Source organism: Sporothrix brasiliensis (assembly GCF_000820605.1).
Source record: "Sporothrix brasiliensis 5110 chromosome Unknown Cont21, whole genome shotgun sequence".
In the NCBI taxonomy this organism is placed as follows: domain Eukaryota; kingdom Fungi; phylum Ascomycota; class Sordariomycetes; order Ophiostomatales; family Ophiostomataceae; genus Sporothrix; species Sporothrix brasiliensis.
Window position 1 is genome coordinate 568,509 of NW_024467140.1, and position 23,038 is coordinate 591,546.

Sequence of the window (23,038 nt, forward strand, 5' to 3'; positions counted from 1 at the left end):
CTAGTTTTCTGATTACTAGTTCCGGGCTGTTGGTATGCATTGCTTGTGATTTATTATACTAGATAATGGACATATCACACGCAATGATAATTATCGGACAGTTCATTGCCTATGTGAATCGAGCTCAAAATCATTGCCTCCGTAGTTATCATGAGAAAGACGATAAAGGAAATGTGTCAACCCCGCCGATGAGCCGTGACATAAAACCAGGATTTGTCAAATATGATGTAGACCGTCTATGCCAACGGAGGTTTTGTAATGGTTGCTGAATCGGTACTTGTCCCAGCGCTGGCGCCAGTGTTTGTTGGGTCCGAGTTAAAGACGTTTGACTTTATGTCACTGGCCATTAAACCTGATCTCTCTCTCGCCGCGAGAATTTTACTATTGCGCTCGACTCTCTCCGACGCCTGCTGTATTGACTTTCTTGCCATGCCACCACTGCCATAAGCCGAACCAACCCCAGTGCCACTTGTCTGGCCACCACCGCGGCCGACACGTTGGATTGTGGCTGTGACTTCCTTGATCTTCTGCCCGAGGTCGAGAATTTGTTTGTTTTCGTAGTCTCGGTTAGTTAGGAGGGGACTTTGGGACAGTGTTTGGACCCAGTACTTGTTCCAGAGGAGGTCCAGAAGATAGGCGTCCAAGGAGCTCTTGAAGTGCTCAATTTCAAGGCTGTAATAACGACTCGAATGAGCTCCGAAATCGTCCGCTTTATTTAGTGGAACAGACTGGAAACCATCCGACGCAGCGCCCGAGTAGTTCCCTGGGCCGCTTTCTGCAGCCTTAAAGTTTTCAGGATATGTTCTGAACGCGCCAATCTCTACTTTTCCAGCACTGATCGTTCTGTCGGGATCGACAACAACGGCAACAAAGGGATCGTTGAATGTTTGCTGCATTGCTTGAGTACTCACGTCGATGCCACTGAGCCAGCAGCCATACCCAGGGTGCGAGTGGTACCACCCTATGACATTTTCCATGCGGCCTTGGTCACGACAAAGTTTCAGATATTCCACAAGGTACTCGTTTGCTTCGTCTTGAGCGTTGACTCGTGTTTCAGTGCCTTCTACTGGCAGGCGGAAAGCGTCTGTGACCACAAGAGTTGTTCCATCAACATAGCCTTGCATCAGGCCCATCACCTCGAGAGAGCCACCGGACCGGGAGTGCATCACCATCTTGATGAGAGCAATTGCACTGATGCGAACCATCTTAAAGTAATTTGGATCCCTTGCCCATGGGCGATCGTCGTTGATTGCTTTCTGGGCCTCGGCATCGTAGTTGTATAGAGCATCTCGAACTGGATCAACTTTGGTATCGAGGCCTTCCAGGCGTCATGAAATTAGCAAAGAACCCTTTCTCGGTCTATGGGAGTTTTTGCTAGATAGGGTGTTGTTATAAGTAGTCTAGAATACGCATACCTTTGCCCCAGAATTGCGACACGGCCTCCATCCTGTTGACGATGGAGCGTTCTTACTTAAATTATCGTCGTTGTGCCCAACGGTATCTGGGTCGATGCATGAGCGAAGATAAGATAGAGCGTGTTTCGTTGCCTACCACAGAAGGCGGGGCAGGTTCCACTTGTTGCTGACAAAGAAACTACTATTCTCTACAAATGAAAATTATCCACTGCGCTTAACGTCAATTTATCCTGACCTTCTCCTTGTTCTTTGTAGAAATTCAGCTCTATAGCAGAGCATGTTGGACCGTTACAGCTGCAGACAACAGACTTAGAGGGCTCTGCCGCCCTTGGGGGTGTTGGCAGTACTTTTTTTTTATCAATTTCAGATGCCCCTAAATGCGTACTATACTTAGGGAGCTTGATAACGACGGAAAGCAGCTTAGAGTGTTATTGCACCAAGTTCCTGGGCTGTGTAATATTCGGATGGAGAGATCATCTTCACTACTTTCCGAAACACAATCATTGGGTTGTGTCAAATAGTGACTTGGCAACTATCATGCTATCGAGTCTTGAAGATCGGTGTGCTTAGTTGAATTCCGTTTAATGGGTTATCTTGTTTCTATTGGAAAACCCTGTACGTAGTGAAAGTTCATTTCTATCGCGAAATTCGAAGTAAACAGCTTATTATCTGTTGTCGACCAAGTACGACGTAGTATTTCTCCCCCAGTCCGGTAAGAAATCGTTGAGATGGAGTCACATGACTCAATATGGGACCATCACGTGACTAATATATTTGGTAATGGCACAGCCACACAGTTTCATCGGCCCACATCTCAATTATTTTTTCACGGGGCGCTCCAGCCCTAAGGCAAAGCCCTCTGCTAGCGCGAAATTTGCAAACTGGGCAGAGAAGAAAAATCTTCTTCATTTAATGTTACCTTTGTCACTCTTTCTACTTCCGCATCTAAGACAACGTATCGTCAAAAGCACGACAGCAAATCCGACAAGGTATGCGACACTGGATATATTCCCGTCAACAATAGCTCCAGAATATCAATACTTACTGGTCGATTCGTCAATTAAGATGGTTTCCGCAAAGAAGCACGTTCCTATCGTCAAGAAGCGTACGTCTGATCCTTCGATACTCAAAGTCGGAGCATCATGCCCTTTCGATAATCGCGAACTTTGATATCGAAACACAACGTCACATCGACTCTCCCGTGGATCGTTATTAACGTCGTTTTTCTGGCTTTACAGGCACCAAGCATTTCAGCCGGCACCAGAGTGACCGGTTTATGCGCGTTGACTCTAGCTGGAGAAAGCCCAAGGGTATTGACAGCCGTGTTCGTCGGCGATTCCGGGGCCAGCAGGTCCTGCCGTCGGTACGTTTAAGTCCTGCACTGAGCCGTTCGTGATGTCGATCGATGACAAGGGAGAACAAAGAGCGTGGAATCTACTGGGAGCGTGGAATGAACAGAGGACGGGATGGATGCGGGTGAAACAGCCATTTTACACTTCGTTTTAGATCTTCGAATTGAGCTGACATTATTGCTCGACAGATTGGCTTCGGCTCCAACAAGAAGACCCGCCACATGACCCCGTCTGGACACAAGGCCTTTCTTGTCAGCAACGTCAACGACGTCGAGCTTTTGCTGATGCACAGCCGGACATACGCCGCGGAGTAGGTGTCACCACATGCACTTCATTTTCAGACTCGAGGCCTGTTTTGGGCTTTGTCATAATCCTTTTTGACGTGACCTAAATTCGGATTGTTACAGCTGCTGACGTTTTATCTAGGATTGCCCACAATGTCTCCTCCAGAAAGAGAATCGATATTATTGCAAGAGCGAAGCAGCTGGGCGTCAAGGTGACCAACTCGAAGGCTAAGGTTACGACTGAGGTGTGATTGTTCACCAAAGGATAGCTTTCTGATACCCTATGTTTCATAAGAAGAACGGGGTTTTGTTAAGACTTTTTTTTCTCGCAAAAAAAAATAAATAACGAAAAAGGGCAAATGGGTGACCAATGGCCGTTAAATCAACCGTTTTGGAAATGAGCAGTGACGATAAGTATGTTTGGACGGTTTGTGGAAACAATACTCGGACGCCGCGAAATGTGGAACGAGAATAAACTTTACCTGTCGTCCTGTTGGGATTGTGAAGCAACGCAAATCCTTACCATCGGATGGTGGTGATAGGGAACGAGATAACACAGCAATAATACGAACCGATATTATTCCACTTTCTTGAAAAACAAAACGGAAAACACCAATGGATAAATTTCGGTGAATATCAATGGACAATCATGATATGCCTGCCACCTTGAAGAGAAATGCTCACGTAGCCATTGTTATCACCCACTTTTCTGTCCTTCTGGCTGTAGACGACCGTTCCATCCACGCTGACTGAGCTGGATTCGCCAGCCGATAGTGCAATGGTTACTGTCCCTTCGGTCCCATCTGGTGCACTGACGAGCAATACAAAGGTCCCACGACGCCTTTCCCACTGAACCCAGATTCCCCCATCTGGTGTAGGCACGAGTCCACTTGCCCAACTAATGTTATCCATAGCTGGTAAAACTGGCTTCACTCTCCACTTTTTGAAGCCGGGTGCAGCAGGACTCACACCTAGGACATAGTTAACTAAGAGAGGCACAATTCCTGTGGACCAGCCATGAGACATGGATGTGAACCCAGACTCGTACGGAGCGCCATCTTTTCCAATGCCTTCCCAGACTGTTACTGTGGGATCATGTCCAGCCATCCATCCGAAGAGCCTTCGCGTTTCCTCCAGGGCACCTTGAGAGGTCTTGAGCGATGTTTCAAACCTCGCAGCGATCTCGAAATAAGAGGTGAACGCATAGACACGGTTTGCGTAATCCCCACCGGGATCCAAGATGCTGCTGTTGTCGAAAAGTGCATTCCCATATGGTCTATACATCGTCCGGTTCATGTAAGCCAATATTGATTCGGCAATACTGGTGTCGGATGATAGGCCACTGGGGACAACGCCAGAAAGAATTGCTAAGCTATTGCCATCCTGAGAGTGGGTTGGACAGATGGTGTTGTTTGAGCACGGACCGCCATCAAAGAATGCACCAGCGCTGGTATCATAGTTTCGTTTAAGGAGGGCTTGTCCAACCGCCGAGGCCCGGGTTTGCCAGCGTAATACATCTTCAGAGTTGTTGAGAATTTGAGCCACATTCGCTGCATATTGCAGAGCGTGGATATAGAGAGCGTTGTAGTATGTAACAGGCCCGGTGCGAGGAAGGAAAGCAAAGTCACCTGTACCTCCTGGGCGTTCTATCAATGATGTTGCGGTGTTGGTGTTAGAGACGTAGTACTCGTCTAAGACTTTGACAAGAACTCTATAATAGGAATTCCAGTAGGAAACGTTTCCTGTATACATGACGTAGTCTGCGCTGCATACAACCCACCAAAGGGGATAATCAAATAGAGGCAGAGTATAGTCATTGCTGCTTTTGTTAACACTGTTTCTTGATGTACTTGAGCAGCAAAGAAATCGTAAGAAATCGACGCCGAATTGAAACTTACATGCTAGCAGGAGGTATCCAGCCGTCGTCTCTTTGGTGACGAGCAAGATCTTCGAGGACGTTCAAGGACGCTTCGCTGGTATTGTGCGACAGATACGTAGTTAGTGCTGAAACAGCGAGATCACCGACATAAGGGTCCCGATCCCTCTTTGGACCATCAAGTAAGACAAGTTTTCCAAGTAACGATGGACTTGCAGCATTCCGCGGATCGGTGGTGTTGGAAAGAAAACTGTCCGTACAGAGGTCATTTGTGTACACGGCATCATACCACCACTGCGTGATATCTGGATCGGAGCACTCGAAATGACCTGTAAACGTATCGGGAGTGCCAAGATAACCAGAATACTGGAGGTTAATGGCGGAAATAGACACCGAGCCATATGCGGAAGTGTATGGGGAATCAGTGGGTAGAGAAGCCAGTCGAATTTTGACATAACGGAAGCCATGCAGTCCATCTGCGCACACCTGCGTGCCATACTCGCAGCCGAATTGATTTGTCCATGAATAGGGCTCTGGTTTCACGGCCACCTAAAACGGTTTAGAAAATAGAGTGACAATGATAATGGGGGTACGGATGGTTTGCTCACTTGATCAGTGCCGGATGTCAGCTTTAAGTTCTATATCAGTGGTTCAGATTCAAAGTTAGGTTTCAGAAGAACCTTGCAAGAAGAACAAAATGCGTTTTATCCTCATTGAGGATGGGAGGCACGCAAATATACTGGAGATGATACCATAATGGTTGACAAGACTTACACCCCCAGCATTATCAGATCTGGTAAAGTCACTCCGGTTGGATAGGTATTGTAGGGTTTCGGAAAAAGCTAACGAAATACCAGGAAAACCTGTCGTGGTGTTGTGGGCTCCGGCGAAGTCAATTGACAGCTGGCCGGCGACATTGATACCAAAGTCAATGACGAAGGACGGAACTCCGTCATCTGTTACCAGTCGCGTAAGAACAGTCGGACCAGACCCATGTTGGAGCAGGCCATCCGTGTTGGTCACGTTGCCTGTGGTATATTGGGGGAGGATGCGAGCGGGAGGAATAATTTTGCTTCCTGGTGCTCTGATATATTTATGCCAGCTTGTGGAGTTTGAGTCAAGGAACTGTTGTCCGACAGGAGGGGACGCTGTAGCAGCTGCGGTCACAGCCACAAGTACAATAATGCCAATCCACGGTCGGGTCAGGAGAGAACCGGCGATGTTTCGGTAACCGGTGGGCCGTGAAGTGTTCGCCCTAATGTCGCAAAGGCCGGCCGGTGTGCCAGAACAAAATATGTCCATTGCGACGAGCTGCCGTTTTTTGTCACAAAATTTCGTTGGCGTCGTGGCTACCACCACGTGTGGAGGCCTGCTTGTGTGCTTGTGAGCCTCCCCGCCTTTTATTGTTGATCAAATAGTGCAAGAATGTGTTAAAGCAAGTAGCACCGTTGGTCAAGTCAAAGAGCGACAAGGTACGAGGAAGGATTTGCTATGAGCAACAAGTGTGAGATTAAAGAAACGCACGTAGCACGACAGTGTTAATTGAGATCCAAAAAGAGGTGGCAGTCAGTTCGTGGCTATTATCGCGTGTAGTAGAAACCAAGATGCGGGACACAAAGAGCTGAAGGATTCCATATGTCAAATAGACAAAGTGTGTCGGGGAAGGCATGGGGCAGTTGCCTTCTAAAAAGCACGTCCCGCCTCTTAGCGCGTGCACCTGTGAAACAGAGTCAGTCTCTCCCAAGTGTGATGTTAGCCCATTGTGGACATCGGAGCCTGACAGGTTGGACACAATAATGCCGGATATTTCATAAATTCTGTGGTTGATGTGACAGTCACATCTGGGGCTGGGTACACACTTAAAATTACAAAGACGAGATGATATATGAAACTTGCCCGCGCCCTTGGCTATAATATCTTGTAAGTATCAATTGCGAGCCCTGGATTCGATTACGACCTACGGACCACGAAGCATGGTCTCGTGTAGATAAAACGTGATCATTCGTCCGCCCCCAAAACATAACGGGTGTTTTTTGTTAATGTTTTTTTGTTAATGCGCCAAACATACAACTAATTGCTCAATTCACACCCGGAGAGGGTGCGCCGGCCTTCTTCAAAGCATCCTCAAAAGCTTCAACAAAGTCGACACAATCCTCGTAGGAATTATAGAGCGGTGCGGGAGCAACACGAATAACATTGGGTTTCCTCTCGTCGGCAATGACAGAACGTGCAAGTAGCACATCCATCACAGAGTCCAGCAACCCGTCGCCAATGAGAAGGCTCAGCTGCGCGCCTCTATGGGCGGGAACCGACGGCGTAAGAATGCGAAACTTGCTACGCAACTCGCTAGGTAAAGAATTGAGCAATGCCTCCAAGAAGCCCGTCAAACCGACGGATTTTTTTCGCAAAGCATCCACGCCACCAGCTTCCCGGAAGACCTCAAGCGACGCGCAGAGGCTTGTAATGTCCAAAATGCTTGGGTTGCTGAGCTGGAAGCCAGCGGCGCCCGGTACAGGATGAAACTTTGTGGTCATCGCAAAGCGCGTGGCCTTATCGTTACCCCACCAGCCCGCAAGCCGGTTTGGAAATCCGGTGTGTGGTTGGTCGTCGATGATGGACCGTGTAACCTGGCTGTGACGAGTGTGGACAAACAAGCCGCCGATGCCGCCGGGCCCACTATTAAGATACTTGTAACTACACCAGACAGCTGCATCAACGTCCCAGTCATGTAGCCGAAGGGGCACGTTGCCTACTGCGTGGGCTAGGTCCCAGATCACAAAGATGCCGTGAGCATGGGCAAAGTCAGTGATGACGGGAATATCCAAGAACTCGCCGCTGTAGTACTGGATGCCGGGTAGGAGCAGCACCGCTGTGTCAACGGCATGCCGAGAGATGGTTGCCATCACATCGTGGGTAGCGGTGCTGGGGTTTTCGGACGACGGCATATCGACGACAACCATAGACGTCGCAACGGACAGTCCGTGGTGGCGAATTTGAGTCTCGACAGCAAACTACTTAGAAGCATAACCCCGGTTAGTTATCGCCTCACATTGCAAAGTCGGACCGTGTACAATATTGAAATACCGGTGCAGGCATGATATTCTCGTGAGTCTTCCATGAAAGCAGTTTTTGCACTATGTCACTGCCGCACGCTGGTGATCCTTTTGGAGGGGGAGAGGGTGCGAGCCTTTGCAAGGCTGTGTGTGATTTACATGGTCACTAGGGAAAGCCTTGCTTTCTAAAATAATCTTGTGCCGCCCGCGGGTCTCCGGTCGGTAGAATGCAGACAGCAGCAGGTGCAGATTAGCCGTTAATGTCTGCATGACTGCAACCTCGGACGTCTCGGCGCCGACGATGGGTGCAATCATTTCTGCAGCCTTAGCATCGGCATCCAGCCATGTTGGTAATGGGCTGTCGGCCAGCGGTTTGAAGTGGCCTTGCACCCCCTGTGCAGCCCACGTCGATAAGTGTTGCTGGATGCGCGTTGCAGTGCGCATAGGCTGGAGGCCCAGCGAGTTGCCGCAGAGGTAGATGCTCCGTCGAGGTACGGTCGGCGCTCCCGTATTGTCGCTCGGGAGAGTGAGTGTATCACTGTGGATTTGTGACGTGCTCGGGATAGCAAACTCGCTGCGAAAGCGCCTTAGCTCGTCTTTCCGGTCGAGTGACCGAGCACGTTCCCGGGCCGGTATTAGTAGGCTCATAATGGTGATGGCTGGTGGCGAGCGTAAGCATAGGCCGTATTACTGCTCCGTACAAGAGATGTTGTTGCAATGAATATTTTATGATTGCATCGGAAGGATGGGGCAATGGATGGCAGCACTGGTGCCCAATTGGTGGCACAAATGGAGGGGCTAGAACCATCAATTTTGCTGGAGCCTTTGCCCCCCTTTCCCCTGGCCCCTTCTCAAATACAAGAACCCGTCGTACTCCTCCTGATTCGTTCCCGAGTGTCGCCTTACGAATCACGTCGTTCTTTGAGGACCACAGGAGAGAGAGAAAGTACTGCAACTGAGCTGCATTTTTCACCTTCAACAATTATGACGGTACGGAGTATACTGCACAGGGCCTGTTCCCCACTAGTCAGCGCTATTTTGTCAGCATGTCAGACCGCTCTTATATCAGTCCAACTATCATGCTCCCCTTAGACTCGTGATAAGAATTTGGTCAGTGTTCGGTCAGAACAGACTGTAGGAACTATATTGTCCTGAACTGAACCGGAACCATTCGTTTTTGCCGAGCAATAGGTAGCCCATGCTCATCCTTGTCGCCCTGGAGCGGCGCACATATAAATAAGTAGGGAGCATGCGGTCATTGCAGAAATCATTTCTGAAAAGCGACAGATTGTCCTCTTACAAGAATTGACACTACGTCGTAGATTGATGGCAATTGGGTAAGTGCAACACGCCAACGGGCTCCCTGCACACCCCATACATGTTGCCAATATTTGGATCTCGCCACCCTACGAATGTATCAGCAGGGAGTGGCCCGTCAGGAGAGCTTCATTGTATTACTTCGTATGACGCACAACGAACGGAGTATGTCGTACTTCTCTTTCGTAATAGTCAAAGGAACGAAAGAACAAAGAGAAACTGGCGGACAATTAAACACGAGATGGAAAATACCTTCACGTCACGGGGCAGCAGGAAAGGAGATCGTGCCACTAGTCGGTCTAGCCCGTGGTACCTGAAATGGCAGTCCCGGCAACATTCCGTAACAAAGGGGTAATCAAAATTGCAAGGACATTCCCGTTTCGACGCCAAGCGCGGGGCTGGGGTCAACCGGCTGACTGGGGCCAGACAACCGGCGCATCGCCGTTTTGATGTGTTACGTATTTTTACGTACTTGCGAAAGTTTCTGACACATCACGAGCACACCGGCAGGGGTGCGTCGGAAGGTCGAATTGTTAAAATCGTCGAATAGAATCGCTGATCGAGATGTTTTTGAGCTTATACATTTTACGTATCCTGCAGTTGTTTCCACCATTGTCGACATGGCGCCCAGCCAAGCTTGGCCACTGTCGCCCTGGCAGCCACCTGTTTGTCAAAGTGACGACCACGAAGAGGCGGTAAAGATGTACTGCTACGAATACCCGGTACATTGAACTATTGTTTGAAGACAAGACATTAAGACAAAGTCAACGGGTCGCGAAGGTCAAAACCACCAACCCACACCGGTCTATTTTGGGAGGTGGAGAGGCGGGGAAGATTGCGCTCAACTAGGACGAGCGACGGCAGTACTAAGTTGACAATACTTCGTACGTCCGACGTGTATTACGACGTAGCCCTGAGCAAATCTTAAGGTACCATGAATCATTGATAGCAGTATGTAGTATGAAGGTGAAATTCAAATTTCCAGGCGGCCGAGCAAGAGATACCAATAAACCTATGCTCGGCAATCAACTACGCTGGAGTCCTGGATTTGTTTGTTGCTGGTTCTTTAAAGTCTGGTCGATATACGCGACGCAGTACAAATATTACAGGCGTACGTGTATTATTTCCTGAAAAGTCGAGAAATACAAAGTGGCGCACAGAGCCTCGAATAGCCGCTCTCTGCAGTGGGATTAACTTGTGGAGAAAACCGCGTCCCCACTGTGCGGATACGCTCGGGAGCTGCTTTTGTATCTTGCCAACCATTATTCACCGTATCAGTATGGAACATGTTGTACTTCGTTTTATGTTTAGGATTGATAACGGAGAATGTCGTTTTACTACGCAGTATGTCAGAACTAGCACGTAAGATACTCTATCGAAGTCGAAATCATCACGTCGGGCTCAGAGTCTCACGACGGTCTTGCCCAGAAACGATTCCAGTTAAACCAAACAGCAAGCAAATACCGGCTGATGGAATCGCCATAAGACAGGTTTTCTTTGTTATTCCCATTCCTACGATCGAGGGTTTTTTTTCTACATGTCCTTTTTATGATGTTGGGGAAGGGAGGCACCACCGGGGCGATTTCATAAAGTGCCATACAATTACGTATATGCAGACTGATACAACTGAAAAACACTTCTGGATGGTATGTGCATACGGAGTTTGGCGGTGGACAAGGCCAGACCAGGGTTATTGCCACGTTGAAGCTGGGAATGGCTGAATGGCTGAACTCGGAATGAACCAGGCACAAGACCAAAAAAAAAGTGTTCTAAAGAAAGGATCGGGCGCAGCGAGGGACATAAGACACAAAAAGGGTAAAAAAGAGACGAGGAAAATAATAGCCTTGTACGAGCCCAAGAGGTCACGGTGACTAACCACTCGATTTGCCTTCCTTGCATGGTATGGGACAATGCTTTAGGTCAACTGCCCCTCTCTGGATTGTTCGGTGGCGGCTCCTTCTTTTCTTGGTGTAGACGTGGTTGCTCATTTATGTACTAACACGTAAAAAGTATAAGAATCGACGACACCGCAGTCACTTGTCACGTAAAACTTATTGTATTGGAATGTTCTATTGCTTTTGTTCCCCATTGTCGCTTCCCTTTTCGCGTCTAGACCATTCGTTCGTGGCATTTACAAAGTACACACTAACGTCTAGCTAAGGCACAACCGGCCCAACACTGCATACCAAGACCCTGCAATCTGTTGTAGCAACCGACGTCTTCATCAGCAACTTCCTTCATCCGTCCCCGATTTAAACCGCTGCCCTCCTCTATTCTCTTCCCATTTGCACTTGTGAACTGCATTCCAAATATTCACCTTCATCTCCTTATCTTGTCTATGTAAGACTTGTGGTGCAGCCACCTCGCTTCGGTAAGTTGTACCTTTAAGCCTTCGTCCTTATCTCCCCCCCCTGTCCTGCACCCATCGGGCCGTGTGAGGCTGGCACTGGGCCCGATGTTAATGTAAAGACAATGGCATCTCGAACTGCATGCCACGCACCAAGTATCCACTTCGATGACTCCAAATTGGAGTACGTCGCTGACCTCGTTTTTGTCCTAGACGCATATCCTCTCGCCGACCGGATTCGTACTTTCAGCAAACCGGATCTCGTACGGGAGAGCGCAACCCAAGACGTTCCAGATATCTGTGTGACTTGACCTATCTCTGCCGCCCTGAACGGCCTGCAGCTTTATTGGCACAAGGGAACCTCAAAGAGAACCATACGAAGGTACGTATTTTCGCAGGACTACTTTCTCACTCTGTGCCACCGCCACAGATACCGTCTTTAAAATTGGAAAGTTCCTATCTGCTGTGCAACAGTCTGGAGTGGTGAGCTACTCCGTTGTGTGACTTATACAGCAGATAAACGCATAGACGCGATACCGGAAAGCCAAGTGACAACTATGAGGACTGAAAATGAGAGTGGAAACGTTTCTCCCGGGATACCTGCGGGTTTATTCTCCACCGCAAGCGCGGGTGATATCTCTGACCTATCGTTCCTTCGAGTCACCGTCAGCGGTGTGGATGTCGCCTGCCGGTCGCTGCTTCCGCCACCCGATATGTTCTTGACTGAAAGGGGGAACGACCACATTGCAGCGGCATTCTTTGGCGCTGATTGGCAGTCCTTTGAAACAAAGGAGTCTGTGGTATGGCGGCCAACAGGCGCGCCGGCAGCAACCTTATATAACTGGTCCTCAGCCCTGGTTGATTATGTTCCCCCCCCCCCCCCCCCCCCCCGGCCAAAGTAGACACTGTTTCTGCAGCTGGAAGCAGGTGACCTCGTGATTTCAACGTTTCCTAAGCAAACCGAGTCTCTATACCAAATTCTTGTCTTTCTTGCTTCTCTCCTCTGCTCATCATGCCCGAGGACCACAGAACGCTCACGCTGGACACCACTGACCTTCCCACGAGATTCCCAGAATACGTTGATTTTTTTCCACCTGAGCGAGAAAAAATGTCTTCTGCAAATTCTACACCACCGCTCCCTGCGAATAAGCTGGTTGGTAAGGTGAGAGAGGCGGCCGATCGCCACCCTTCGCCCCAGCCCAGCCACATCAGCTCCTCTCTGTCCAGGGCAAGCGGCAATGGTCACCGCATTCTTCGATCTGCTACGGTCGGATATGTTGCCCCGGAGTTCAAGGGGAGATCGCAACAGATGAAAGAAGGTTAGATTCCATACCTGCGTTTGTGTCTGGGGCTTGACTTTGCCGGACTGCCATATGTATACCTAGTTTGGTGTTGCTGACAGAAAAATCTTTATTAGTGGGGGACACGATCAGGAATGCTGGTTGGATCCCGGATTCGCTCGTCGACAAACAGATCACATGGTTTTACAACGAACTTGGCATCGACGATGTTTATTTCCAACTTGAACGAGTCGACGTAATTGCCAACCACATCACGTCCCTCTATGCTGCCAGAGTTGCCGCCAACTCGCGTGAGGACAAGCGTGAGGAGATCCGCCTTGATATGGAAGCATATGACCATGCCATCTACATTGACACTAGTGAGCCTGGCAAGAGTGCCATATCTGGCCCTCGGTACGAGACGAGGCTGGAGTCGAAGTATTTGGATGGTTCTGACCTCTCCAAGCGATTCCGGGTTGAAACGTTTCGATCCCCGGGAGTCCTCGGCGATGCGTCAACACCGAGGGCATCCCTCCGATGCTACTTCGTGTACCAGTGCCAGTTTGTCGATCCAGCCGCCGACCCTACTGAATCCCGCCTCGAAGTCATCAGCGACCGCATGTTTCTCGCGAAGGCAACGAAGAACACGAAGCAGATCTACCAGGAAATAATTGAGCTCGCAGTCAGCCGAACTGGACCTGTCATCGAAGTGTTTGATATTGAAGACTCCCAAGAGAAGCGGCTGGTTGTTGCTTTTCGTTCACGAACAGCCCGCGGCATGTTCAGCGCGCTTAGCGATCTATACCACTACTATGGTGTCACCAGCTCGCGGAAGTACGTCGAACAGTTCTCAAATGGTATCACCGTCATGAGTATCTACCTTCGACCAGCTGCGAATCTCGATAGAGGATTTCCCCCTCTAGAGCAGTCCATCCACCAGATCACCAAAGAGATCTCGCTTCTGTACTGTGTCCCGTATAACAAGCTCCACAATCTTTTCGCTTCAGGCGAGCTTAGCCTGCAAGAAGCAATTTACGGGCATTGTGTCTGGGTGTTTGTTCAGCACTTCCTCAACCGCCTTGGTTCCGAATATGCGTCACTCTCGGACGCTCTTGACGTGAAGAACAACGCCCATATGCTTCTTCTTTCGAAGTTGAAGCGGCGACTCCGGACCGAGACATTCACACCGGACTATATCCTGGAGATTGTGTCCTCTTATCCAAATCTTGTCCGAGCTCTTTATGCGTCATTTGCGAGCGTCCACCTCGCGGTTGGCCCAGGTTTTGAGCGTCGCTCTATTGCTCCGACACCCACTGTTAAGGTCCTTTCGGATGAAGACTTGAGGGCCAAAATTACCAAGGAAGTGTCCAATGAGCACGAGGAAATGGTCATGACTGCTTTCCGAGTGTTCAACAATGCCGTTTTGAAGACGAACTATTTTACACCAACGAAGGTCGCCCTGAGCTTCCGCCTCGACCCTTCCTTCCTTCCTGAGTTTGAGTACCCTCGCCGTCTGTACGGGATGTTCCTCGTTATCAGCTCAGAATCGCGTGGCTTCCACCTTCGCTTTAGAGACATCGCCCGGGGCGGCATTCGGATTGTCAAGTCACGAAGCAAGGAGGCCTATGGCATCAATGCCCGCAATCTTTTCGATGAAAACTACGGTCTAGCGAGCACACAACAGCGCAAAAACAAGGACATCCCAGAAGGTGGTTCCAAGGGTGTTATCCTACTCGACCCCAAACAACAGGACAAAGCCCGTGAAGCGTTCGAAAAATACATCGACAGCATCCTCGACCTCTTGCTGCCGGCTGAAACGCCTGGCATCAAGAATCCGATAGTGGATCTGTACGGGAAAGAAGAGATTCTCTTTATGGGGCCAGATGAAAACACGGCAGATCTGGTCGATTGGGCAACCAAACATGCATTCGATCGGGGGGCCCCGTTTTGGAAATCTTTTTTCACTGGAAAATCGCCCACTCTGGGTGGTATCCCACACGACGAGTATGGAATGACGACGCTTTCCGTTCGCGAGTACGTCCAAGGGATCTACCGGAAGCTGCGGCTAGATCCTTCCCATGTTCAGAAGATGCAGACCGGAGGCCCTGATGGTGATCTTGGCAGCAATGAAATTCTTCTCAGTAACGAAAAGTACACGTCCGTTATAGATGGGTCTGGTGTGCTCGTCGATCCCAATGGAATTGATAAGGGGGAGCTTATTCGACTAGCGAAAAGCCGAGTCATGGTCTCGCAATTTGACTTGGCCAAGCTCTCCAGCGATGGATATCGTGTCCTGTGTGATGACTCAAACGTTACTCTGCCTACGGGCGAAGTTGTCGCCAATGGTACAGCTTTCCGCAATACCTACCACCTTCGTGATACGGGGATGACGGATATGTTTGTTCCGTGTGGTGGCCGACCTGAATCCATTGACCTCGTTTCTGTGAACAAGATCATCAAGGATGGCAAGTCGATCATCCCATACATCGTTGAAGGTGCGAATTTATTCATCACACAAGACGCCAAGGGCCGCCTCGAGTCGGCAGGATGCATTTTGATCAAGGATGCCTCGGCCAACAAAGGCGGTGTGACCTCTTCGTCTCTCGAGGTACTTGCGTCCTTGTCTTTTGATGACGCTGGCTTCCGGCAGCACATGTGCCACGACGACAAGGGTGTGGCGCCAGAGTTCTACAAAGCCTATGTTAAGGAAGTTCAGAACAAGATTCGCGAAAATGCGCGTCTTGAATTCGAAGCGATTTGGCGGGAGCATGAGGAGACTGGGGTGTCTCGCTCAGTTTTGTCTGACAAGCTTTCCGTCGCCATCACGACTCTAGATGAGGAGCTTCAGAAGTCGGATTTGTGGGCGGATGAAAAAATCCGGCGGCACGTTCTTGGCGATGCGCTTCCGAAGCTCCTTATAGACCAGATCGGACTTGACACGATAATTCAACGCGTTCCTGATGCTTACCTGAGAGCTATCTTTGGCAGCTTCTTAGCGAGCCGCTTCGTCTACGAGTTCGGTTCGTCTCCAAGCCAGTTCGCTTTCTTTGATTTGTAAGTGTACAGTTTCCTTCCCGCATAATGATCTTTGCTTTTGGCCACCATTGTTTTCGGCTATAGCTAACTTATCTTTAGCATGTCGAAGAGGGTGGCACAGATCACCAAGTAGATTGGGAGGTTTTTTTTTCATCGTAATTCGTGTTTTTCTTGTGTCACTTTTTTTCAAAGTTTACTGCCGTCGTTTTCTTTTTGTTTTCCTTTTACAGACACTGCCTCTTCCATCATGCTTGGTAGGCCAATAAAGTTTCACTGTGGCGATTCTATGGGTCTGCTGCAGGAAACATGTTGCTTCCTGTTCTTAATGCGAATGAAAGAGGTACATGTTTGTCATGTCGAAATCGTGCTTTGCATCACATCATCCCTCTCATATTTCCCCTCGGGCTGTGGTAAGGGTTTTTCTGATAATGTCGTGTTATATTGTTTCATTTCGTATGACATGAGTCAGTTGGTTTCTCTGCTCTATCATTCAAGTTTTGGGTGTGAAATAATCGAGCCTGGAACAATGACCGGCCAACCCCAAAACCAAAGACTTGGGAGGGATAAGACAACCCGGCGAGGACAGCAATGAGGTTACCGCCTGTAGTTTGGCTCGGTCATGTACGAAAAGCTGACAGCGGAGAAAGCCTCGACATTCAAATGCAACATCTACAGCACAGCTCTCGCCGGCACCAAACTAGATAATAGATAGGAGAAGGGTATTTGGTAAGCTAAGCTTGGCGATAAGTTACGAGCTTACTTTTTAAGGGAACGTTTCCACACCGCCAACGGATAACCTGGTGGTTTAAAATGTGAGGGCAAAAGTCAACCCGGACGAGACTTCATGGGGACGTTAAACACAGGTAATGCAGCGGGCCAGTTCCGGGCAGGGGACCAATGTGGGTTCCGCATCGCAACGGACATGGTAAGACCCTTACCGGGAGCCTTGAAGAATTCAGCAAGCAACACTGCGCCGGGAAATATCCTTGATCGTGTCTCATGCAATATTGTTGGCCGTTACGCCGAACATACGCGGGACAAAAGCCCCAATTGTGATGGCCGAAAAGCGATTGTTAAGACGTAACGATATATAAACCGGGCCCACTGTAGTATCAGAATTATATATAAAACGAGTGTAAATGTTACCCTCCATCGTTCCATTTCCAGGCTGCTTGAAAAACGGCTTCGTTCCGGAAGAGCGAGGTGTGTGCGTACGCACACGCGCGTGTGTTGGGTTGAGCGTCAAATAAGAAAGTGCTCAGCCCTAGTTTTACCGTGCCAGAGTTGTCGGAGGCAGACCTGAAACTACCGCCGTTCCAGGTGAGAGAGTGTATTAATTTTGCACCGCCTCAAAGCTATGCCAGGTGCGGACCAAACGGGAACAACGCTGGAGCGTCGGAATACTAGGTCACCGTCCCGGAGCCAAGCCGCGTCAACATAGTAAAGTAGGCCGGCCCCCTTGTTGTAAAGTCCAAATAATTGATAGCACGGCAAAATGTTGGGATCGGAGCACGCCGTGCGGCGCCGTGTGGCGCCCTATGGCCGCACAATCCCTGTTGCATTTTGTGTACGCATGTCGGACGTTTTAATGAACTTGCGACGGTTCCTTATCGCCCCACTGTTTTCGCTTTCTTGCACGGAGGTTACGGATCTATTAGAGATATGCAACCGAATTTACGGCCATTGTCATTATGGCGTATATGAAAGCCATTAACACAGAATGCACGTCACTATTTTGTTTTGCACTTATCTCGTCTTACTTCAACGGAGCTGCGCATTTCGTAGTGGCTCTTATCGGCGAGCCATACCGAACCGCTACCTGCCCGCCGCTTGCCTTTCACCGACCATCAGTCACGCATACGGTGCTTTGGGCACCTGGATTTGGAGCCAACACCCACTTCTTTTGCGCGGATGACCAGACTTAGCCAAACAAGTCGACCACAGCGTGTATTTCAGTCGCGGGGAAGGAAGCTTCGTCAACTGGGTGTTCAACAGCACACACTATTATCTATTTCACGTTAGTATGTGAACCCCCTATGATAGCAGTTTACCATTTGCAGAGCATTCCCGGCGCCCTCCGTCCTTTCCATTACTTTAACAGACCGCCACCTCGCAGAACGCCTCTCTTGCTGCGACCCGAAGCACATTCCTCTTGAAACAGACATACTCACACCTTAACACATCCTGATCTTGGACCCGACGCAAGCTGGTCTTCGGAATTGCCCACCACGCTTGCCCCCCACAAAACACACTCGCCAACATGGCCTCTCTTCCCACCAACGTGCACGTCTCAATCCACCCTTGTCTTCAGGCGAAATTGAGCCTGCTACGGTCCAAAGCCACCAGTGCGAAGGAGGTGCGCGCTCTCGTCCATGAAATCTCACTCCTCGTCGCATCCGAAGCACTGGCATCTTCGCTGCAAGCAGTTGACGGGCCTAAAGTAAGTTGATGTGTGGCGCCACGATAGCCACCCGTATTGGATCACGGCTCCCCGGCAACTGACTGCCCACCGACACATTAGGATGTGACCACGCTTGGGTTTGAATATACGACGACAAAAATTGCGTCACAGAGTATTTGTCTTGTCCCTATCCTACGTTCTGGACTCGGTATGGTGGATGCAATGCAGATGCTGCTTCCCGAAGCTGTTCCCGTTCATCACCTCGGCCTCTACCGTGAGCCCAGCACACTCGAGCCCGTTGAGTACTATAACAACTTGCCCAACCACATTGGTACTCCTGCAAGCCAAGGACCAGACAAGCTCGCGATCATTCTTGACCCTGTAATCGCAACTGGCGGAACCTGTGCAGCGGTCATCCAGACCCTTCGCGAGTGGGGCGTTGAGCGCGTGGTTGTCGTCTCCATTGTTGCGGCATTACCCGGCGTGCACAGGGCCGCAAGCGAGTGGCCAGAAGGCGTTCAGATTTGGTGCGCTGGCGTTGACAACGTGCTCACTGATGAGGGTATGCTGCGACCGGGTCTCGGCGACATCGGAGACCGTCTGTTTTTAACAATCGGCAAATAAATACACGGGCGGCACATTAACTAGAAATCGTTGAGCTGTTCCACTAGTTTACTACGCTGTTATCTTGATCGCTGCCTAGATGGAATTGGTATCGTTACAATAGCATTCTGCTACACCCGAACACGTACTGCTCTTCGTCGAGAAGAGTGCCTGCTTTCCACGAGTCGTCAAGCCATGACGTCTCAACGATCCGTGGCTGTTTCGTTCGGCTACTCAGCCGCTGGCGAATATCCATCACATAGTTTCGGGCCGTATCTTCAGCTCCATATGTGCCTGCCGTTTTGACGACTACAACATGTGTCGTAGTGTCCTTGTCGATGTTGTCTTCCACGAGGCCACCCCCAAATCTGATACGGGCCTTGAGACGTATAAGAAATGTCGACGATGTAGTGCCCACAGCTGCAAAGTGTACATGGCACCGCCGAAACATGAGGCTCCTTGGGGACCCTAAGTCGTGGCCGCGTTCACCCAACTGATCGAGAAACACACGTACATCAAAAGATTCATCATAGTCTCTCCCTCTCGCTGGCCGCATCCCGCCTAAAATTTCTTGAAGTCCACCAACAGTCACATCGCGTGCGAAACTGTCGCCAAATTTGTCTGTAGCCAAAGCAGCTTCTCTTCTTGTTTCTTCCGTAGCATGCAAGAGATGACGATGTTCAAAAGGAAGAAGGAAATCCCCACCCTTTTGCGAAAGGCAGTCTATAAGCCACACTGGTCGGATGATATCGACTTGTGCAGCTTTGATCAGAGACGCAACTTTAATGACCTTCCTATCGGCTATGATGACCGTATTAGCGGCGGCATCTGGCCGTTGAGATATGCGTCCACCATGTCGTTTTATGAGAGCTTCAATTTCACCGCGGCTTTTTTTGGCAGGATGTACAGCTTCGGACAAAACACAAAATGTGAAGCCTTTGAAGACGTTGCCTGGAGGCTGTTCGTCGGGAAATCGTGCCGGTACAAATAAGGTGCCGCTGTCTTCACTGTCCTTTTTATCTCCACGGCCTTGGCCAACAATAACCAAGCCTAGCCTGGCCTTTTTTGTGGGACGCCGCTGGCGTCTGTCTTCTATCTGCATCTCCTTTCGGTCTTTGGCTTCTTCATTGATGCGGTCCCGGAGAGCTTGGAATTGCTCCGTGTCAAGAGCGGTATTCCACGACCGGTCAAGGCGTAATCGGCGGAAACGTGGAAACCGTAGCGTCTCTCTCACCGCAAACGAATCCGAAGGCGATATGCTCGCCGCCTTAACCGAAATAACGATGGAGTCCTTGGGCCTGATCCAAACGTCCGGTTTCTCTAGCTGTGCCCGCTCTCCACCGGCAAGCTCAATGAATTCGGACGGTGGATTGGAGCTATCCCAATCAACCCATTTATTTTCTGTCAAGTGACGTATCTCTGCATAGTCTTCTGCCTTGAACCCTCCGCCGACCTTGAAAAAGCTAAGACATTTCTCCGAGCTGGCGCCGGCATCGATATGGTTTTGACCAACGCGAAGACCGCATAAAAAACTCGAGAGAGTACCACCCCGATGTCCCGACCCGAAATAGCCGCCGACAACGAGGCAATCCAGTGACTCGCCAAACTCCGTCATATATTCTGGTTTGACTTTGATCCAGTCATCGTTGCGGCTATTCAGCCGATACATTGAGCGGGGATTTTTCAAAACCAAGCCTTCAGAGGAGTTGGCCACAATCTGCCGCAGCATAGGCTCAATCACATCCGGCGACGTGGCTTTCTCGTAAGGGTGCACTTCAAGCCGTCGAGGCACACCTACGACAGCCCTCTCTAATGCCCGGTGCCGATCGTAAAGCGTGTATCGCGCCAGAGGTTGGTCGTTTAGGTAAAGAATATCAAATACTCGAAAAAGTGGCCGCGGTGCTGTGATATCATGCGGGTTGCTTTGGGCCCCGATTGCTGCTGTTTTTAATGTACCGAAAGCGACAATCTTGTCAATTAGAGGATCCCACGTGATCATCTCGCCGTCCAAAATCAAGTTGTGTACGCCATCTGCAAAAGCGCCTTTAAGGTGCTGTGTAAGGGCGGATTTGTTGTTGTTTAGACTATCACCATAAAGATCGGTATAGTCTTTTGCTTTTCGTGACCAAAAGCAGAACCTCCAACCACCAGGCATGCTGTTATCTTTGGCCATGTGCATTTGCATACGCTCTCCGTCGAGCTTCTCCTCAATCCAGAATTCGCTATCGTCTTGAGTAGGACCTAGCTTCTCCACCAAATTTTGGAAAGAAGTAGAGATCTGAAATTGGGCTAGCTGCGGTTGAAAGCATTGCATGAGTGAGACCCTGGAGCTGTCCTGCTCTAATCGAACTTGCGGGTCGTAGAGCTCCCAGCAAACCCGGCGTAAGCTGGAAGACACATTAAACAGAGCCTCGCCGTCAGGGTGCCACAGGTTAAGTATTGTCCTCTCACTCGCACCGATCTTCATCTGCTTGAGAATGATGCGAATGAGCCAAGTCAATTCCTCGGGGTTCATGTGCTCGTAGAATGTTTCGAATATAGGCAATTGCTCTGATTCGCCACTAGCATCTGCCAGTTTGTCTAAAAGCGCATTCACCTGGCCGATGCGTAGGTCGCCCACTTCTGTCAGTAACGGGCGCTTGGCAAGAACTTCGTAGCAGCGCCCCGCAAAGTCACCGGCCATGCGGCTGATTACACTCTGCCCGGGGAGCTTCCAATGGATTAGGTTGAAACCGTCTTCAGAATTTTTGTCGATTTTCATAAGCTTCACCAGGAGCTTGCCAATGGTGTTTTCTTTTAGCCCGTACACACTGCGATCACGATCCTTGTCCGGGAGGATGAGTCGCAGCGCAGGATAAAAGTCATTCCCCACCTCTGTCCTCCATCGTGATATAAATCGCTGGATGATGGCACGTCGCTGGTCATGGGGAGAAAGTCGCGATGAGCCAGGCCCAAAGCCTGCCTTCAATCGCGCCGGCCCAAGAACGGCGGGCTGTGCTTTGACCTCACTCAAAGGGTTGAAAAAGCAGCGGAAAAGCTCCGAAAAGAGCAGTGTAGTCGAGTGGTTATGCGGCCGGTTCGGGTACCTGGACGAACGGGAGAGTCTGGGTCAGCAAACCAGGTGCCGCTCTATCAATATGGGTGCGCTCCTGATGCAAAGTCACAGAGAAATTTGCAAACCTATCGTCGTCTGGCTGTAGACTGTCTCCGTATTGAAGCAAATCCTCCCTCCGTGCTTCCGCACCGGGTGAGTCCTCCCTTTTGATGTGTGGCTCGCTCATAGCTGTATGATTGCCTAACCACCTTTTGAAGTAGATTCTGCTCGACTTTGCAAACCAGCGACTGAATGATAAGTCACATTACACGCCAAAAAGAGGCATTTGACGCGAATTAGGCTGGTGACTTCCGTATCGCCAATTCACGTGATTATTCTATCTTATCTTAGCGCCATTGCCACGTTGTACCTTTGTGTTTTGTGCCTTTTGCTTATATCATACCCATTTTCTTACGGAAAACAACGGCATGTCAAACAATAAAGCCCCACTATTATTGTTTCTAAAGTGTGCTGTGCAACATACGACTTACGACATGAGTCGTACCAGTTGCTTTGACAACAAAAGTATCTTGGGCCTGGACGACCTCGCTAAACGAAAAGACATGAGACTCCTCCACTAATGTGCCACACTCAATTTGTTAGGCCTGGAGTATTTTTTTTGGGTCCTGGAGACGACCTTTGTCAATCATGACATCATTCGCGAAGCCTGTCTTCCCTCGGGGCCAACTTGGATCTGTGATCGTTTGCTTGTGGGGAGCTGAAACAAGAACGTAGCACGCCTAGGTGGCTAGAACGTTGACAGCCACAGAGGCCTGTTATTGTGGATCATGCAAGCAAGGAATCGATTTCCGATTATCCTTACGAAAGTTCGATCACGGTCTTGCCGGGGGCTATTATGATGTTCGGTAGTCCGAGTTCGCATACGACGTTGTCATTTGTAGCGAACGACGTACGTGGGAGTACTAACAGGGGGCCTGGTCAGGCCACTGTTGTAGTCTGGTTGGAAGGGCGCGGCGTAA

General features: G+C 49.7%; 6 protein-coding genes across 6 annotated transcripts; 3 read left to right on the top strand and 3 right to left on the bottom strand.

The window, feature by feature from the left end:
- Window positions 1–236: 236 nt before the first annotated feature.
- On the bottom strand, window positions 237–1,446 carry SPBR_08934 (COP9 signalosome complex subunit 5; the record flags this gene model as incomplete). The annotated part of the gene is made up of 2 exons (XM_040767060.1): window positions 237–1,318; window positions 1,416–1,446. 2 exons carry the CDS (start codon window positions 1,444–1,446, stop codon window positions 237–239), a joined length of 1,113 nt encoding a protein of 370 aa, XP_040615200.1.
- Window positions 1,447–2,480: 1,034 nt separating this feature from the next.
- Window positions 2,481–3,081, top strand: SPBR_05336 (large subunit ribosomal protein L32e; the record flags this gene model as incomplete). The annotated part of the gene is made up of 3 exons (XM_040763613.1): window positions 2,481–2,520; window positions 2,654–2,778; window positions 2,956–3,081. The coding sequence occupies 3 exons, from the start codon at window positions 2,481–2,483 to the stop codon at window positions 3,079–3,081; spliced, it is 291 nt and encodes a 96-aa protein (XP_040615201.1).
- Window positions 3,082–7,005: 3,924 nt separating this feature from the next.
- Window positions 7,006–8,628, bottom strand: SPBR_04920 (kynureninase; the record flags this gene model as incomplete). The annotated part of the gene is made up of 2 exons (XM_040763197.1): window positions 7,006–7,938; window positions 8,140–8,628. The coding sequence occupies 2 exons, from the start codon at window positions 8,626–8,628 to the stop codon at window positions 7,006–7,008; spliced, it is 1,422 nt and encodes a 473-aa protein (XP_040615202.1).
- A 4,523-nt stretch (window positions 8,629–13,151) lies between these two features.
- On the top strand, window positions 13,152–15,982 carry SPBR_04658 (glutamate dehydrogenase; the record flags this gene model as incomplete). Its single annotated transcript, XM_040762935.1, has 2 exons — window positions 13,152–13,180; window positions 13,219–15,982. The coding sequence occupies 2 exons, from the start codon at window positions 13,152–13,154 to the stop codon at window positions 15,980–15,982; spliced, it is 2,793 nt and encodes a 930-aa protein (XP_040615203.1).
- Window positions 15,983–18,220: 2,238 nt separating this feature from the next.
- SPBR_05269 (uracil phosphoribosyltransferase) lies at window positions 18,221–18,985 on the top strand (the record flags this gene model as incomplete). The annotated part of the gene is made up of 2 exons (XM_040763546.1): window positions 18,221–18,400; window positions 18,590–18,985. The coding sequence occupies 2 exons, from the start codon at window positions 18,221–18,223 to the stop codon at window positions 18,983–18,985; spliced, it is 576 nt and encodes a 191-aa protein (XP_040615204.1).
- Window positions 18,986–21,304: 2,319 nt separating this feature from the next.
- Window positions 21,305–22,245, bottom strand: SPBR_05190 (uncharacterized protein; the record flags this gene model as incomplete). The annotated part of the gene is made up of 3 exons (XM_040763467.1): window positions 21,305–21,351; window positions 21,416–22,050; window positions 22,145–22,245. 3 exons carry the CDS (start codon window positions 22,243–22,245, stop codon window positions 21,305–21,307), a joined length of 783 nt encoding a protein of 260 aa, XP_040615205.1.
- Between the last annotated feature and the right edge of the window lie 793 nt (window positions 22,246–23,038).